This window comes from Camelina sativa, chromosome 12 (assembly GCF_030686135.1).
Source record: "Camelina sativa cultivar CO46 ecotype springtype chromosome 12, ASM3068613v1".
NCBI classification, from domain to species: domain Eukaryota; kingdom Viridiplantae; phylum Streptophyta; class Magnoliopsida; order Brassicales; family Brassicaceae; genus Camelina; species Camelina sativa.
Window position 1 is genome coordinate 29,034,084 of NC_141891.1, and position 18,807 is coordinate 29,052,890.

Here is an 18,807-nt window from a genome sequence, read left to right on the forward strand (position 1 = left end):
AACATACATCAACAAGATAATAAAATAATACCACGTACACAACGTAAATTAGTTGTATGTACGTACAGTAAGAATTAAAGTATGACTGAACGTACACAAGATTGTAACTTGTCAGTGTACGTGTATCTATACAGTATACAGTACATAACGATTAACTGGCGTCCAACACAAGATTGCATTTACAATATAATAACGTATTCAATACCATGTTACATGTAATTACATAACGTTATTGATGTATTATAACATACGTAATCTGATCGATCGACCCGTAATTAAGAAAATTTGAAATATACACCCGAAGATAAACGAAGAAAGCGAAGAGTCGCGCTTATTAGAGAAGGAGAGAGGGGGAGTCGGTAGAAAGACGCAACTACCAGTGGCGACGTTTTGTTTTATTTAAATAGCATCACCCTATCTCCTTTCCAAACCTAGGGTAGAAACGAGTAACAGGAAATTATCAGAAAAAACCATGGAATTTAGAGTTGATGCCATCGCTGATCTTAGACCAGGAAGAACGAATTGGATTATACAAGTGAAGGTCTTGAATTTGTGGTATGTTACTGAGTTCTTTCAATAGCGGGTTCTGCTCCTTGCTGATACACGGGTTAGTCCACTTTACGATTGATAATAAATTTTGCACGAAGATGTTAACCAACACAGTGATCTTATACACGATTGATATGCAATTTATTGGGTGACACAGTCGAGATGGCGTTTTAACCAGGGACCTACAAGAAAATGAGGAAGTATATCTATGATGGTGATTGGTATGAAATTAGGACTTTCAAGGTCATCCAGCCAACGCTTAAGGAGAGGAATACACATCATCCTTTACAAATCAAATTCACTGATGATTCGACGATGTGTCTGCTCGAACCGGTGAATCAAAAACACTACTTCCGTTTCGAGGATTTGGGTGATATATCTCGAGGGAGAATTACCCATCCCATATCATTCGGTACGCTTATCTTCAATTTTCAATTACACAAATCGTTTGGAACAACGTTAAAAACGATTGCTTTAACTAATTGATATATTTGTGAACATTACTAGTTTTTCGGCCTGATACTAAATAAGTAGGTTAGTAGACAATTTCATATCAAAATACATAGGTCGTAACGTTTACAGTATGTGTCTACCCCGAATCAGATGTCTGTGGGTGTGTAGTTGGAGTGGAAGACAGAAGATTGCTCGAGGGGGCAAATGCGGCCAATGAAGTTGTCCTCACCCTACTGAATGGGAGGTAAAGGAGATTTGTGCCAATACATTTTAATATAAAGGTTTATCCAATTCCCGTTCTATATTAACATGAGAAAATCGTAGGAATGAAACCCTCAAGTGTCGTGCCCTAGATGACTATGCTGCTCGCTTCATAAATGCTTGGGAAGCACTCGGGTGTCATCTTACTTTTACATCCGAACCCGTCTTTTGTATTTTGCGGTTCTGGAAGGTTGGAAGCTACGAAGGTACGTTCGATTTGATAGATCAGATAAGGAAACTAGCCTTGTAAAACCATATACATCTAATTTTGTAAATGTTCTGTAGGTGCTCCATGTCTCGTCAACACAGCTGCCTCTTCGCAAATCTATATAAAACCAGATTTCGAGGAATGGAACATCACAAGGCGATGTAAGCTGTTTGTTTTCCTATTGAAAACCCATAATTTTGTATATGTTGCTACTGTCAAATACGTTAATACACTTTCTATATTACCGCAGATCTGAATTCGCTGGACGTTACTATATAGAACATATAATGGAGCACGTTGGGGAGAATGCAGGACCTTAAGAAAAAAGGAACTAGGTTGGCGAAAGGGAGAGTTCAGGGAGTTACTTATATTGAAAGAACCATCTACAGAACTATGCAAACTATTTTTTTTGTTTTTTTTTCCTGGTGTGTGTGTTTGTACTTTTGAATAAACCGAATGGTACGCGCTGATTCTGGATAATTAATGGTTGTATTTTGTCAACAAAATCTAAAATTTGCTACTCCGTAATATAATATATGTACGTACACATCAATAGTTATCCACGATAAGTTTACATGTCAACCGTTCATAAAAAAAACGGATGAAGGAACCATACTTCTTTGGTCCGTTGACATAGGTACAGCAAATTTGGTTAACACATTTGCAACACTATCCTTCCATCGCATTATGTCCTCTCTAATGAACCACATAAAATACACAAACAGATATATTTCGCTTTTGAAATTATCTTATTCAAACAGTAAACCGTTTGCTTGACATTTCTAAAAAGCCCACACGAGTATGAGGCCCAATTAGGGCAGTCGGAACCAATTTCGACAACAATTATAGTTCCCTAAACAAAAAGGTGGGCTTACAAATTAAAAAGGTCCATTATAAACATGTTACGAAAACCTATGGTGGCACTTAGGAAAAAAAGAGTATTATCCTCCATGAAAAGAAAACACGTCTATTGTCTCGCATGCAGTTACGTATTAGTTGGACATATTGTACGGTTGTGGCCAACCTGTTGACACTGAGAACAGGCATGCTGTTTGCGGGGCCGCTTCGTCTCCAACGCAACCTCGACAAAAGACTTCATCCTCGACATCTTTGGCCTTCCTGGAGGATTCCTAACAAAAGGCGGTTTACATCTGGACGGTGTAATATCAGTAGGGACGATGCAGGATGTATCTATTGGCATTATCGCCTCCGCATACCCACTGCAGAGGCTGTCTCTGCGGAAGTATGGATGGAACTAGTTTATAAATGATTGGTTAGCCGTATATGCGGCTGCGATAGCATGTACGCAAGGCATCCTTTCTAGATCAAAACGCCTACATGAACACCTCTTATACCTCAGATTGACAACATGCGTTGAGGTACTACCACTTACTTGAAATCGATCTTCATCAATTTCTTGAACCTTCAGACGCCTTGAATGTTCAATACGTGCCTATGAGTAAATGAAAGTGTAAGTTCATATAACCAAAGCAACACAACATATCCACTATCATTTTCCAGGCCTTTCGTTAACATATATATCGATGGATATGTTAATGAATCTCATACCTGTAACAGGTTCTCCACTCCTTTGGTGAGTAAAGTTGGCATTGCGGCAGCTTGTTTTCTCCTTGTAGCAAACCAACGTGTCAACATATCCCAAACAGCTTCTAATAACTCTACAATGGGATAGGCTCTCGCAGGATTCAATACTTTGTTTAGCGATTCTGTAATGTTGCTCGTGGTGAAGTTGTACCTATCACCAGGAAAGTGCGCCCTGCTCCACTTGGATACATCTGCACGCACCAAGTAAGCATGCAGTTGCGGATTCGCTTCTTGAATTTGCTGGAAGATTTCTTCGAAATCAACTACACGGTACGCTGCAGCTGCTTTTTTTACCAGCCGGAATGTTTCGCTCCCACTAAATCTCAGGATAATATTCTTTTGAAGATGATACGTGCAGATTCCTCGACTTGCCAGGGGGTACACTTTAGCGATAGCTTTACCAATAGATTTATGCCGGTCAGATATCAGTGCAAGCTCTTCATCATCAGGAATTACACTACTTAATTGCGTAAAGAACCATTCCCATGAGACGTCGTTCTCTATATCAACAACCGCATACGCCAGAGGGAAAATATTAAAATTGCCATCTTGTGTTGTCGCTATCAGAAGAGTCCCTTTGAATTCACCTTTCAAAAAGGTTCCATATACAACTACAACTTTCCGCATATACCTGAAACCCTTAATGCATCCAGCAAACACAATGAAAACATACTTGAATCTGTCTTCTGCATCAACGACCAGTCTAGTAAGGGTCCCCAGATTAGAGGACCTCAGCCTGTATAAATATGCAGGTAGTTCAGCGTATCCACTTTCAGGTGTACCCCTAACATACTCCCGCGCCTTTATAAGTGTACGATGTGCCTTCCAGTAGCCAAGCTATTATATGAAAATGGTCAGTCAAAGACAACAGCACTCAACAATATCAACTAGGTCGAATTATATATATGTGCAGGCCATAGAATCAACTAATTTCTGAGAAAACCAACAAACTAAAGCTATGATCTGTTTGTTATTGTTTCCACTACGTCTTCACGTACAAAAAGCCCCCTAGCAACATAAGAAACTTCTCCGTTTACACTCTATATACCATCACATACACAAAGCCAACCAAAAAACAAACATGTTAAAAAGACTGGATTTAGAGTATTTCAGTAGCCCACCTGTACACCATATCGTAGGTTGAGCCCTTCCCCAACAAGATTTGGCACAACAAAACCTCCCACACCACCAACATAATCCTTTTATAATTGAGCTAGGATTGGTGGTTTAGCATTACGGCTACGGCCAAATTGTTCCGTAACAGAGCAAGTATGTTCACGACAATATAAGCAAATATGAAACACCGGCGAATCACCCATGGTTGAAGCTCGTATTCTCCATTTACAACGATTTACCAAACACTCAACGATTAACAAACTGGGCGTTGAATATCGAACATTGTAATCATATTTATCTAATACACTCAGCACCCTCAACCTTGCCACCAACGTTTGCTATCAAACTTATCCCCCACAGCAATATCACCACCTCCGTTCTCTATTTTGCGAACCTCCTTCTCAATTGCTTCAGCTGCAGTGTTAGTCTTGCGGGTAAGGATATTTGACTCTTTGTTACACATCTTTTCCTCTATACAAGACCCACCCCCAGGTCCGTCGTCCAATGATTCCTCTGGTCCATCCGGGGCGAAGTTGGAGTAAAGGAGATAGTCTTCATCCCCTGAACTTGCACCATCGCTGTCGTCACAGTAATCAAATCTACTGTTCTCCTCGTCATCTGCTTCATCTTCATCTACATCCTTTCCTACATTATCTTCACCGTCTACCTTCCGACTCTCGTACTCTTCATCTTTCTGTCCCATTTCCTCTGCCCTGCCTACGAAATCATCTACAACGACTTCAGGGGTCTTGGGTGTTGGTTCTAGTGTTTTCGGCTTAACTTCCTCGAACAAGGTTTCACCAGATTTATCAATAATCTCAACGCATAGCCGGATGAGTTCACCCCTGCTCTGTTTGAGAAAGTTTTAAAACTGCCGACCATTCGAAACAATCACCGGTGGCATATCACATCCGCTTTTTTTATATCTATCTAACATATAGCTCAACTTTATGCTGGAAGTTACATTACAGAAACCAAAGTCATCGAACACCATAGCAGTAAAGTCTTCAAACTTCGTTTTTTTATCGGCAACTATAATCCTGCACCCTTTGCTGGTATCAACATCAAACAACCATCGCTTTTTGTCTACACTCCACCTCCCACACGCCAGAACGATATCTTGCTCTTCCATGGATGCACCCAGAGGAAAGATTTAGGGAAGAACAGCAAACCTGTTTAGATCTTCCTCCAATAAGTCTATCGCAACGCTAGACTGTCTTTGCCAGCTCAAACAAATTCGTGTTATTCTGGTAAGACTTTACAGCTGACAATCTTGCTTACTAAATCTACCACGGACAAGAAGCCTACCACAACACTACGAAAACTATTTCAAAAAACAAACAAAGTATACCAAAAATATCTGTAACGAGAGAACGATGTCGCATAAATCTGTCGCAACAGCCCATTAGTCTACCATAAATATCTTCCCACCCTTTTACGTTTGCCGCCACACACGCTAAAAACATAAGTCTATCATCAAAGGGAAATTCCTCTACCAACTTAATCTAACGAATCGATTTCATATACGTCGACGGATAAGTGTACCAACACTAAAACTAAGTGTACCATCTACGTCGACGGTTAAGTGTACCAGCACTAAAACTAAGTGTACCAAAAATATCTGACGTACACCTTTAATCAGTCCACCTGTATAAATCTACCATAAAAGGCTCGGTAGACTTAGTCCCAGTTTCCAATGTTTTTTTTTTCTAATGGCATTAGCCGTAATTACGTTTTTTCCCAACACTAGTTTTAGGGGTGGTATAGGTACAGTGGTTTATTCTAGTAATTACAAACAATTGTGTGTTACTTTTGTAATAAGGAAGCTTTTATGCAATATTCTAGTAACTCTCCCATATATATATATATATATATATATATTATAATAATCTCTGCAGATTTATCAATTGGATCACAAAACAAAATAGTCTTTATAAATGGATAAATGGATAATTATATTGATCTTTATAAATTATTAAAAATGATACATGAATATGTGAGATAACCAGAGACATAATAGATAATTACATATGGATCATTTCAACTTTATGATCTTATGGTGTGGTGAATATTGTAAGGAAGTATGAAACTAATGACTTATAAGATGTTAATATAAAATAGAAAATGGAGATAAACATTTTAAAAGATTAAAATAAATATATAAGATATACATATCATATAAACTCTAAAACTAAGCTTTTACAATAATATTTGATTTGAATTTTTATAACCCATACAACAACAATAACAAAAAAAATACAAAACAAAACAAAACAAAAAAGAGATTTGAGAGTAGTGGAAGAAGATGAGAGAATGAAAGAGTGATAGACTAAGAGAATAAGATAATGAGTATTTATAGGAAGAGAAATGATGAAAAATTACATTTAGAAAAATGAAAGTTACAATTCTAATTTATTGTTTTGTTTTAATACAATTGATTAATACACTTAGTGGAGAAATAAAGTTAATGCATAATTTATAGGGAGAATTTATATGATTTCAGGTTTATATTATGTGAGTTAAATGTGAAAATTAATTGTTTTTAATTTGTAATTTAATATAAATATTTTTTTTTGTTAAAATTGCATTGCCAAGTGGACCAATAAGGAGAGAGTGAAACCTTACTTTTATATATATGATTTTAGTTATTCAATATATATTTTTGAGCGAATTTGGAAAAATTCATTGGTTTTAACTTTCCTTTTAAAAAAAAAAAATTTAGGTTAAAATCTATTTTTAAATATTTATAATTACTAAAATAGCCTCAATGAAAATTTACTAAAGAGAAACAAATTAAATTATTATTTCTAATTATCTTTTATATTTTAAAAATACAATCTAGAATTCTATCTGTAATACAAACAGACCAAAAGCTTGGCCATCCTTCAGGTATCATTCGACGGTGATCTTATCGGAATTATTCTTGTTGGAGGATTGGCTTTTGAAGAATGAACTAGGATCAGCTAATAGAGGAGCTGCTCTCATTGCAAACAGTGTGACAGAAGAAGGGAGGATTCATTCTTATGTAGCTAAAGGCTACCCCTTCTGGTTAACAGGTTTATTTAACGATGAGAGAATGATTTCCTCTATTTAAGCTTTTCTATGCGTATGATCTCTAGAGATTCATTTTTGTAAAGTCCAGGGAAGGTTTAGTGGGCTTTTAGTGGCCTATTTAGTAGGGGGTAGGAATTTTTTGGGTAAATAGGCCTTGACTTTACTCAAGTCAATGAATATATGTATGTAACCTTGTTAAAATATCAATATAAATCCAATTGACAAAAAAAAAAAAATTCTATCTGTAATAAATATTCTCAGATCTGTAAAAATATTCTTTTGTGTCCAATCCGAAAACAGAAAAGGATTAGTTAAGGCACCTATATTCAATCCCTCGTCCTATATGTTTTTAAAGCAGTCACAACCACTAAACTACTCTAAACATGGATGACTTTACTACCGTAGTTTCAATATCTATAGGGAATAATGGCTAATGACATCTAGGAGGATATCGATACCAAAAAAGATCTGAATTTGTTTAGCTGATAATTATAAAGGTTTCCCAAAAAAATAAACTTATATATATGTTTGGATTTTTCAAAACTATTTGGCTTTATATAAGCTTAATAAATAATTTTTTTAGATATTATCTTGTAAGAATAAATATATTTTTTAACGATAGGAATAAGAAGGTTTTTCAGAGAATAGAGGCAAAGCCAATTGATATTATAAATCAGGTGTTTAATGATAAACTTTTTGGCAGGAGGCCAAGTCTTTTTCTGCGAATTATTTAGATTCACAGCCTTCCCCGGAGGTACGGGATATTTCTTCTCGATGCCAGGTTGATGGATCCTGGAAAGGTTCAGATCCATTGGTAGGTTTGGAATGGTGGTATGGTAACCGTGAAGATAGGACGCTACTTTTGGGAGCAAGAAGCCTTAGACGCAGCCCTTCTCCTCTTCATTCGGAGTTACAAGTCTTAATTTGGGCTATAGAGTCTCTTCGGGCGGCGGAGGTAGATTGTCAGAATTTTGAAATGGATAGTTCCGAGCTGGTTGCGACGGTGCAGGCCCCAGACGATTGGCCAGCTTTCTCAAATTTAAAAATTTTCATTCTCTTAGATCATCCTTCCCCTCTTTCACTCTGACCCAGATTCCGAAGACGACAAACGCGAGGGCAGATTGTCTGGCTCGTTTTTCAAGATCTTTAGTTTATGAATTCTCTTTTGTAAACTCTTTTCCTCCAGTTTGGACAACCAATCTTGGAGTCATCTTTTAATTTAATGTTTAGTTGAAAAAAAAAAGATATTTTTTTTTATTTCGGTTTATATAAACTATCATTCTCTTAAAGAATCTCATAATAATAATAAATGTTTATTTTAAATTTAGTTTATCTTATTTTATAAAGTTCGAATCTAATTAGTTTTGGTTTAGTAAATATAACACTTTTAAATGAAATCAGGACAAAATTGTCATTTTAATTATTGAAAATATAATTTTAATTAAAATAAAAAGGTGTAGTTTTCAACAAAAAAAAAAAGAAGGTAGTTTTCAAAATAATACCACATGGGAGAGTTTGTTTTTCTAGATTTTATTTCTTGTGCCGAAAAGATTGGTTTTCTACATTATACAATAAATGCATGTTGAATTTATATTAGTATTTGAAAAAGTTGAATATAATTATTGGAAAAAAGGAAAGTGGTGTTCATTTTAGGAAAGTGATATGAATACTAATATTGAAAACTAAATATAACATTAAAATACATACAAAAATAAGATTAAAATAAGAAAAGTTGAATCCACGATAAAACAAACAATATGGTATAGCCGGTAACCCTAGACTTGTTATCTGGAGTCTGGCATCCGATCAAAGATCCATTCTGCTCAATCCGGAAAATAGGATATTCGGTACAGGCAAATCCGGACCCGATAGTAAAAATAACTAGAATTGGATATCTGGGATAGTTATGTTGTATGTATGGCTTTGGTCAATAAGCTTATAAATTCTTATAACTTATTAGAACAATTTTTTTGTTCTATGTTAACATTTTTAAAAAATATTTGATGTGCTACCCTTTGAGTTGTAATTATTTGCATGGAAAGTTATTCGAAACAAAAATTTCTAAGTTTTAATTTGATTATTAATTTAAATAAAATTAAATTTGTTTGAATTAAGTAGAGAAATTTATGGAAATAATTATTAAACAAATATTTAGTTTGATATCTAAATAATTATTAACGAATTGTCCCCCAGTATGTTGCGGGTTAATTAAATCATAAAACTAACAATCAAAATACACTTATATATTCTTACACAGTACACAAAACGAACAAAAATTAATAAACAAATTTAATTTTTTTAGTTACAAATAATTTGTCCCGCAATGTACTGCATGTTAAAATCTAGTTAATTAGATAAAACAACAAACATGGCATTCAACTCCGTCTTAGGGCTTATATGGCGACCACATATGAAATAAAATTAGAAAAATAATTTAAATTATATAAAGTAAAATAAGAAAAACTGTAAAATAATTTATATAAAAAAGTTATTAGCAAATATTTTTTATTATTATCAAAAAGGTATTAAAAATTCTTCTATATAGCACAAATATATAAATTACTTTTTTATTTGAAAATGGGGCCCTTGAAAATATAAGTTCTCATGAATTGATAAATTTTTTTTCTTTTTTGGAAATTATGAATTGATAATTTTAGAATTAAACATATATATAGATGCGTGCAAGTAAGAAATTTGTGACTTGACTACGTACAGAAGGTTCAGGGAAATAGGTTTGATTAAATTCATGTCACTAGTTAGCATGATGAATGCATGATGAACATGTACTGATGTGCTGAAAAAAAAAAAAAAAAAAGAACATGTACTGATGTAAAAGGCAACAATCACCCGTACGCCCGAAGCCGATGGATTGGGTTTTCGACTAGTATTGTGTTTTAATAATGCGATTGTGTATTATCATGATGTGCGTTACCTGAGCTCACTAAGTTGATTTGTGTTCCGGCCAGGTTTAGTGATACGTTAAACTGACAAGGGTTAAGTGTTGTAGCTTGCATGATCACGGTCACGGAGTGGGATTAATGTTTGTTTAATCAGAGTCTATTGGGTTGTTGTATTGTCGTGTCGTGACTTGCTCGCCTATCATTGCTGAACTGAAGACAAGAATTATTGAGTGAATATAAATTTAACCATATCCAGATCTAAATTTGTCTGTTTTCTCATTTAATTCATTACTTTTGATTTTATAATTTAATTCTTATTGTTTTCTTCTTAATTCTAAAATTTGTGGCTCAGTCACTTATTTATTTTATGTTTCTTAAATAATATATCCTATGGGATAAAACTAATGTAAAGCTATATTTAATGATCGGAAGTCACAATGCTGATAAGTTAATTTTTTTAAAATTGAAATGTGATAGAAATGATGGTATATCCTACTTTGAGAAGTACAAATATGAAACTAACCTTTAAATGTGTAAAAAATTACATTCAATTGCCACTAGAAAAACATAATTAAATTAATTAACTAATTTAAATAAATATAATTAATTAAAAATAAAAAATACTCATAGATTAAATATTAAAAAATCTTTAAAAATCAAAAAAAATATTTTCTCTCTCTAATAAATTATGGACGAAATTACTAATTATTTTTTTAAAAAAATATATATAAACCAATCATAATTTTAAAAACTAAAATTTTATATCCAAGTATACAATACAATTATTTTTAATAACTAAATTCGAAGATTTTGTTAAGATTTTAAATTATGATTCTCCTATCATCTTTATTTTATTTTATTTACAATTTTTTTGGAATTTTCATATAATATTTATAATTAATAAAATGCATATTTTTCTGCGTATGTTGTGATTTTAATTTTTTAAAACGAAGATATATTACTCAATGTATGAAAATGTGTGTTTTAATTTCCACATTGGCGGGTTGGTAAAACTAAATTTATATAGATGATAAATTAATAATTTTTATTTGCTCACAATTATAATATTAAAATTATTATTTTATATTTCACAAAATAATGATGCAAATATAACAAATAAACAATATAAAACTGTAATAGTACATCAAAAATAAAATACTATAATATTCTGAAATAATTAGTATTCAAAAAGACTAATACATAACAATTAAAAATAAATATTATCTCAAACAAAATATTTAAAAAAAAATAAAACAATAATTTTTATTATTATAATTTTAAAAAAAATGTTGACCCGTGCTTTAAGCACGGGATATATCCTAGTATATTAGTATTATGAAAGTCACTTTTAAATTTCATTTATTTATAGGACAAAATATGGTTCGTCAAATTAATTAATGCTATATTTGTTAGTTGTTGGTTGATGCTGATGGTGAAAATTAGGAGTAAATGCTTAGGGTAGTTGTTAGTTGATCATTATGGTGATGTTGTTGCTCAAGAGAAGCATGATGAAATAAGTTAACAGCAACTTAAAAGGAAAAAAGAACTAGAAATGTAAGGAGAAATAAACGATTGCTGAAATATATAGACGCATGGACGATGGATTAGGCAATATCTTACAAGGCTGAAATATAAAAATTCATAAAATCTTTAATAAGTAATACTAACTTAAACACCTTAATATAAACGATGTTTACTAACCTACCAACATTTGATTAATAAAACTTTGACATAGTTAGTTGGTTTGATGTGCCCCAAAAAAATATCTTAGTAATAATAAAAAGCTAGATGCATGGTTAATCAGTTTGGTGTGTTAGAGATTGATGAGAGATGAACACTTTAGTGTTTAGGAAATATTATATTGACTCTCATAATCATAATCCTTAGGTTACATAGAATTATATAGTACAAGAATTTCCTAAAATATAATGATTGCAAATACATAAATATCTAAATAATAAATATAGAATATATTGTTATTAATCTTGTGATATTCTAGATCTTTCTATATGGTGTACGTTTATGTGATGTCATGTCAGTATATTTCTTTTTTTACAGTGCAAAGTAATCAAAAAAACATTTATACTCAACCTCAAATCCAAGCTCACCTACGTCTATAAATAAAAAAAGCATTGTGAACCGAACAAAACAAAACTAGAATAAGCCATAAAGAAAAATAAAGTATGTATTTGACACTCATATTCCTCTCCATTAGCTCCATTATTGTTTCTCTCTTATTACTCCTTAGAAAACATTTCTCACACTTCTCGTATCAAAACCTTCCTCCGGGAAAGATTGGTTTTCCCTTAATCGGAGAGAGTTTCTCGTTCCTCTCTGCGGGCCGTCGAGGCCATCCAGAGAAGTTTATCACCGACCGAGTTCGTCGCTTCTACTCCTCCTCCTCGTCATGTGTCTTCAAGACCCACCTCTTTGGGTCTCCCACGGCGGTGGTGACTGGTGCCTCTGGAAACAAGTTTCTATTCACCAACGAGAACAAGCTCGTGGTCTCGTGGTGGCCAGATTCCGTTAATAAGATATTCCCTTCTTCAATGCAGACGAGCTCCAAGGAAGAGGCCAAGAAGCTGAGGATGATTCTTTCGCAGTTCATGAAACCTGAGGCTTTGAGGAAATATGTAGGTGTTATGGATGAGATTGCTCAAAGACATTTTGAGATGGAATGGGCTAATCAAGATCAGCTCATGGTCTTCCCTCTCACCAAAAAGTATGTATTACTCTGCTTCTCATGCATCTTATGTTAACATTTTAAAAACCTGTTTCATGACTTATAAAAAATCTCAATCAGGTTCACGTTTTCAATAGCATGCCGTTCGTTCCTCAGCATGGACGACCCCGAAAGAGTAAGGCAACTAAGAGAAAAATTCAATACGGTAGGGGTAGGGGTCTTCTCGATCCCGATAGACTTACCAGGAACACGGTTTAACCGAGCCATCAAGGCGTCGAGGTTACTCCGAAAAGAGGTTTCCGCGATCATAAGGCAGAGGAAAGAAGAGCTAAAAGATGGGAAAGCATTAGAGGAAAAAGACATATTATCTCATATGTTGATGAACATAGGAGAGACCAAAGACGAGGATTTGGCGGATAAGATTATTGGAGTGTTAATCGGAGGACACGACACAGCCAGTATTGTATGCACTTTTATTGTTAATTATCTTGCTGAATTCCCTCATATCTACCAACGTGTGCTACAAGGTACGTACGCACCTCCCTGATATATTTATATGTTTAATTAGGTACATCTCCTTTTTCATTTTGTTCTGTCCTTCACGATAGCTTCCTCAATAATAATAAATGACTCATTTTTTAGGATACGTATCTTATGACTTTTTTTTTTTGGGATAATGAATAAATAATATGGTAGCAACCACTACAAATGATGACTACAAGTGAATCGACAACAAACACATGTAGCATACTGGTTTGTCCGGATTCAAAACTCATCTACGGCATGTCGGTTATTGATCTGCGTAATGAATGTTGTAGCAAGTAAAAATTAAAACTACTGAATGAATCTGAAAATACTATTAAACTAGCTTTGCTAATTTGTATTATTGGTGTCATAAAATTTGACAACTCTTTCCTTATCAATCATGTTCCTATAATACCAATAAATATTATTTTTAAATAGCTAACCCTATTGTCATGTCGACATCATGATAAACACAACTCGAAATTAATAACTTTGTGTTGGGTGGTAGATTTTATGCCTTGGTTTTGAATTTTACAAGAAAATAAATAACGTACTCTAAGGAATTGCAGAGCAAAAGGAGATACTAAACCAGAAGAAAGAAAAAGGATTAAGGTGGGAGGACATTGAGAAAATGAGATATTCATGGAATGTTGCATGTGAAGTGATGAGAATTGTTCCTCCTCTTCCTGGCACTTTTCGTGAAGCCATCGATCACTTCTCCTTTAAGGGTTTTTACATCCCTAAAGGATGGAAGGTAAGGCTACTCCAGGTCCTTTACATATATTGACATACATATCAATATCATACTCATGCATTAAATCTTTGGGTGCTGATCATAATCATAAACATAGTTATATTGGAGTGCCACCGCGACACATATGAATCCAGACTACTTCCCAGAACCAGAGAGATTTGATCCAAACCGATTCGAAGGAAGTGGTCCGAAGCCTTATACATATGTTCCATTTGGAGGAGGTCCCAGAATGTGTCCAGGGAGAGAGTATGGTCGTCTAGAGATTCTTATATTTATGCACAATCTTGTTAAGAGATTCAAGTGGGAATTAGTGTCTCCAAAGGAAAGTAAAATAGTGGTTGATCCCTTGCCAATACCAAGCGAAGGTCTCCCTATTAGAATTTTTCCTCAATCTTGAGTCAAAAACGTGATGGATCACTGAATGTTGCAAAGTTAGTGCACTAGCCTATATAAGAATTAAGAGTGTGTTGGCCTCATGTCTTCTTCATTGTAATTGTTCACTCATGGATAATAATAAAATTTTCGCTTATGTTCTTGGCAACGTGGAGTGGAGTCTCTTCTTCCCATAGTTTCGCTAATACTTGTCTTGATAACTCCGAGACTACAAGGTCTTTGGAGCAATAAATAAGTTTACACAAAGTGTTCTCTAGACGAATGGCTCTTCGGACTGGCTAGACTTTGTGTTCTTCCATTTGCTCTCAAGAATCTCGACTAAATGATATTGTTAGTTATGACATGAAAACAAACTCCAACTGGTTTTAAACAGCAAAACATGATCATTATCACACAAGAAGGATGGTAATTAAGAGCCAAGCAAAAAAAATCATATATGTGAGTGATGTGGGAACATTGTGTGCCACAAGGAGACTCCTCTACAAGTCTGAAAAGAGAACTAAGCAGTAAGCACAGACCAGAGTATGATAAAAATGAATCATTTCTTAGCTAACTTGTTGTTGGGAAACAAGAACAAGAAGTCCCTGTGGACCAACCAAAATCTCACTAAGGAAACTCAAAAGCCCGAACCAAACCACAGGAGTCACATCAACACCCGCAAGTGGCGGAATCACTTTCCTAGTCTGTGCAAGGATTGGTTCTGTTGGAGCGTAAGCTAAAACATAAGGAAACTTGTCGACCGGGAGTTTCGGGTACCAAGACATGACGATTCTCACGATGAATAGAAACCCAAAAGCTGATAAAGCTGGTCCTAAGATACCAATTGCGACCTTGGCGGTTCCTGGATCTAAATCTGCCAGAGTAATGTTATGTAACAAATCCGAAACCGAATTGGTTTCTCGTATGTTGGGGTAGAGGTTTGTTGGTGTCTCTGCTTCTACGTTGCTTCTCAGTGATGCTGAAACTATGGGAAGAGACGGAGAGCGATTTCGGAAATTAGGAACGGATCGTCGAGATTTCGCCTGCAGAAAAAAAAAAAGAATCATCAATTTCGAGAGAGAGAGAGATTGAGTGAGTGATGAAGTGTTGCTGAATTCTCTCACACACATGGAGCAGCGCCGGCGAGAAAGAAACGAAGCCGGAGGCAATTGTTGTCATCACAATCTCTGAGTTTTGTGAATCTATTCTCGAGCGTAAGGTTGAGAAGAGACGGTAAATGCGTTCCGGAGGATGTTGTTAATCTGATAAGTGCTGACGTGGAATGTGCATATCCCCGTACGACCCGAAGAACTTGGGTTTGTTTTACAAATTTCGAAAATCAATAGTTTATTTAAATTAAAAAAAAAAATAACAATCTACGGTACACTGCAAGACAATTTTCCTTTTATTTTGTATTTAATGATGTTATGTTTTTAAGATTTAAAATTTTTATTAATAAAATTATAGAACTTTAATACAGAGTGGTTTCAAAATAAATATGGTCTTGGTTAGGATCGGCTAACACCTTTGATATAACTCATTATATTTTAAACTAAAAATATATTTTTATAACTATATTTATTTAAACTTTAAGCCACTCTATAGTAAGCGAGTAATATTTATACCATAGAACAAATTATATATTTTTTTTACACAAGCACAAATTATTTTTAGTAAATTTCAGTAATTATAAATTTATAATATTGTAATGGTGATCAAATCAAATTTACTAAATTTACCAACCCACATAACTTTAATTTTACCAATCGTTGATGTAGAATGTTAAACACATATTTTCATAAATTAAATAATGTATCTCCGTTTAAAAAAAGAATAACAACTTATACAAAACAAATCTACATATATATTATATGAAAATTTAAAATAATTTGAAAATGAAATCAAATACATGATAGTAAAATCATAATTTTAAATCTAAACAAGATACCCTAAATAAAATATATTTTTTTAAAAAGAAAAAAAATATTATTTAGGTTATCTTGTCCCTTCGGTGACATCCGATAAATAAAATAATTAAAATCAAATAGTATGGTATAGTTAGATAGTTAGATATCAAATCTTAATAGTATGTGGTCACACCAATTTATGACGGAGTCTGTGTATGCTAATGTGAATCATTTTCTAGGTTTTAAAAATCTGGGTTCACAAGTAGCAGCTTTCCCTTGGCTTATGTGGTATACTTGGAAAGCCAGGAACGCTCGTATTTTTGAGAATCAGGTTAAATGATCCGACGAGGTTGTCCAGATGGTGAAAGGTGAAGCATTTACCTGGCAGCAGGCTCAGGTGGAAGTAGAAGATGAGGAGATTTCCTCAACCCCTATGGTTTCATCTCTTCAGATTTGGGGGAGCATATCTTTCCTTCCTTCGGTTTATTTAGGACATCGATGTTTTGTTGATAGCTCTTGGAAAGAGACTGATGTTTTTGCAGGTGCATGATGGTTTTGTACATCTTTACAAGCATAGTCACCAATTTTCGGAGATACCAATTACCGGTGCAGTCTTTCTCTGTTACATGCAGAAGTCGAAACTTTTATCTGAGCAATGCGGTGCATGATTGGATACGATTTCCAAGATGTGGCTTTCTTTACACATAGTTCAGATTTGGTGAAGATGGTGTCTTCTCCTCACGACTGGCCGGCCTTCGCAACATACTTAGACGACATTAGGATTCACTGGGAGGAGTTTTCTTCTTTCTTTTTGATTTATGTTTATCAAAATGCAAATGTAAAAGCGGATTCTTTGGCACGCAAAGCGAGTACATCTCTTCATCATGTGTTGTTTGTAAACAATTTTTCACCTAATTGGCTCATATGAGCTGATCTTTTGTTATATAAAAAAAAATCTTAATTTTAAAGTTTTGTTTGCTTAACAATTTTTTCATCCACTAGTTAATTGGAGAGAGAAAATGATACTCCCTCCGCAGATGGTCCTAGAATCATCCTCTTCGAGCCTTCAATGAGATCCCACGGTAAGATGTGTGCTTTGTGTGCGGTTTTGAATTATTTGCTTAGCCTTCTGTTCATGGTAGTGCAGATGGTTAAAGGTGATGCTGTTGCTGGTCGTGGATGCGGTCGTTGTCGTGGACGTGGATGTGGTCCTGGTAGGGGCAGAGTGTTAGGACTCGGATCAGATTATTGGGCCTTTGTGGGCCTCGTCCAAGGCTTATGTTTGAAGTCCAGTCTCTTTGTATTTAATTTGCTTAGTTCTCTCTGTAATGGTTTATCGAATAGATCAATCAAAACATTCAAACTCTTCTTCTCCCTGGTTCTTCTCCTTCCTCCTTCCATTTCTTTTGATTTCTCACCTCCTTCTTTTGTTAGGAATTCCTCGTTTCAAGCAACATCTCAGGATCCACAATGTTGTCAAGATGAGGTTCTGACTTAAACAAGTAAAGTTGGAACATGCAATACACTACCTGACAACCTTGTCTTTGCTAACTACAGTTGGGAACCAGGTGCATTCGTGGGGTTAGAAGTTCTGCGAGAATGGAGCAAAGAATTTCAATAGGATATAAGGAATGCCGTGTTGATTTTATTGGTCTAGATCAGTCTTTATGATAAGGATGAAGAGCTTAAGAGAAGTACTAAAAAAGTGAAGATGAGGAGTGAAACTAAGCAAGAACGAAATGAAGAGGAGCAAAGAAGCAATGAGAGTATGTTTTCCCATTCGAATAAGAGGTTGATTTCTAGCATAACATATGGTGAGAAAATTGCTAAGGAGCACATAAGGGTGTTCCGAGGAGATGTAAACTACCTTGAGGACAAGGTAGAAATTTGGGGTATGAGTAGAGAGACTTATATTGGGTCAGTAGCGATTGAAAATTATGATGGGTCAGTAGCTGCAGGATACTTCTTAGAGATAGATCTGGATGTTGCAAGTATATTGATCGGGGTAAATATGAAACCTCACATCACACACCGTCTGTACCTTACCGGACCATCCGTACCACACCGTCCGTACAACATGTGAATGGCGTCCGTACAGTCTCATGTATAACAAGGCCCAGCTCGTGTATGAAGCCTCTCCAATGGTCACAAGTTCTCTACAACCTTCCCAAGTAGCCGTTGGAAATGAGAAAGCAAGTGGGAGCCTAAGTCAAAGTCACATGTTGTATTAAGAGAAGACATGTCGCTTTCATAGTCTTAATTGTCTATAGAATCTTGTATAGGATATTCCTTGTATCACATGTGTCTATATTTAGTTTGTAACTAGGAACCAAATGAAGTAACAAGTTGAATTCTTCTTCTACACTTTTCTTATTCTCTCTCTACACTCTCAAACACTCATACACTCGCTTACACTCTCT

The 18,807-nt window shown here is 34.8% G+C and overlaps 3 protein-coding genes across 4 annotated transcripts; 2 read left to right on the top strand and 1 right to left on the bottom strand.

Annotated features, from left to right (window-relative positions):
* The first annotated feature begins 741 nt into the window (after positions 1–741).
* On the top strand, positions 742–1,791 carry LOC147931032 (uncharacterized). The gene is made up of 5 exons (XM_087477148.1): positions 742–961; positions 1,171–1,246; positions 1,327–1,469; positions 1,549–1,639; positions 1,722–1,791. The coding sequence occupies exons 1-5, from the start codon at positions 742–744 to the stop codon at positions 1,789–1,791; spliced, it is 600 nt and encodes a 199-aa protein (XP_087333274.1).
* Positions 1,792–12,171: 10,380 nt separating this feature from the next.
* On the top strand, positions 12,172–14,649 carry LOC104732576 (cytochrome P450 716A1). Its single transcript, XM_010452135.2, has 4 exons — positions 12,172–12,868; positions 12,950–13,356; positions 13,924–14,108; positions 14,206–14,649. Exons 1-4 carry the CDS (start codon positions 12,330–12,332, stop codon positions 14,503–14,505), a joined length of 1,431 nt encoding a protein of 476 aa, XP_010450437.2. The 5' UTR covers positions 12,172–12,329; the 3' UTR covers positions 14,506–14,649.
* Positions 14,650–14,910: 261 nt separating this feature from the next.
* LOC104732577 (protein COFACTOR ASSEMBLY OF COMPLEX C SUBUNIT B CCB3, chloroplastic) lies at positions 14,911–15,833 on the bottom strand. Of its 2 annotated transcripts, none has more exons than XM_010452136.3 (2): positions 15,609–15,833; positions 14,911–15,523 (listed from the first exon to the last, which is right to left on the bottom strand). In XM_010452136.3, the coding sequence occupies exons 1-2, from the start codon at positions 15,657–15,659 to the stop codon at positions 15,047–15,049; spliced, it is 528 nt and encodes a 175-aa protein (XP_010450438.2). In that variant the 5' UTR covers positions 15,660–15,833; the 3' UTR covers positions 14,911–15,046. The 2 variants fall into 2 exon arrangements, with proteins under 2 accessions (XP_010450438.2, XP_087334442.1); XM_087478316.1 differs by having other exon boundaries at positions 15,605–15,740.
* Positions 15,834–18,807: the final 2,974 nt, after the last annotated feature.

What these genes read in the sequence shown, in the direction of transcription:
- LOC147931032 (XM_087477148.1), top strand. Translation starts at nt 742, where the DNA reads ATGAGGAAGTATATCTATGATGGTGATTGGTATGAAATTAGGACTTTC. An exon ending in TACCCATCCCATATCATTCG is followed by an intron (nt 962 to 1,170) that starts GTACGCTTATCT and finishes GTGGGTGTGTAG; the next exon opens with TTGGAGTGGAAGACAGAAGA. An exon ending in CTCACCCTACTGAATGGGAG is followed by an intron (nt 1,247 to 1,326) that starts GTAAAGGAGATT and finishes AGAAAATCGTAG; the next exon opens with GAATGAAACCCTCAAGTGTC.
- LOC104732576 (XM_010452135.2), top strand. Translation starts at nt 12,330, where the DNA reads ATGTATTTGACACTCATATTCCTCTCCATTAGCTCCATTATTGTTTCT. An exon ending in GTCTTCCCTCTCACCAAAAA is followed by an intron (nt 12,869 to 12,949) that starts GTATGTATTACT and finishes AATCTCAATCAG; the next exon opens with GTTCACGTTTTCAATAGCAT. An exon ending in CTACCAACGTGTGCTACAAG is followed by an intron (nt 13,357 to 13,923) that starts GTACGTACGCAC and finishes AAGGAATTGCAG; the next exon opens with AGCAAAAGGAGATACTAAAC.
- LOC104732577 (XM_010452136.3), bottom strand. Translation starts at nt 15,659, where the DNA reads ATGACAACAATTGCCTCCGGCTTCGTTTCTTTCTCGCCGGCGCTGCTC. An exon ending in TCTCGCCGGCGCTGCTCCAT is followed by an intron (nt 15,524 to 15,608) that starts GTGTGTGAGAGA and finishes TTTTTTCTGCAG; the next exon opens with GCGAAATCTCGACGATCCGT.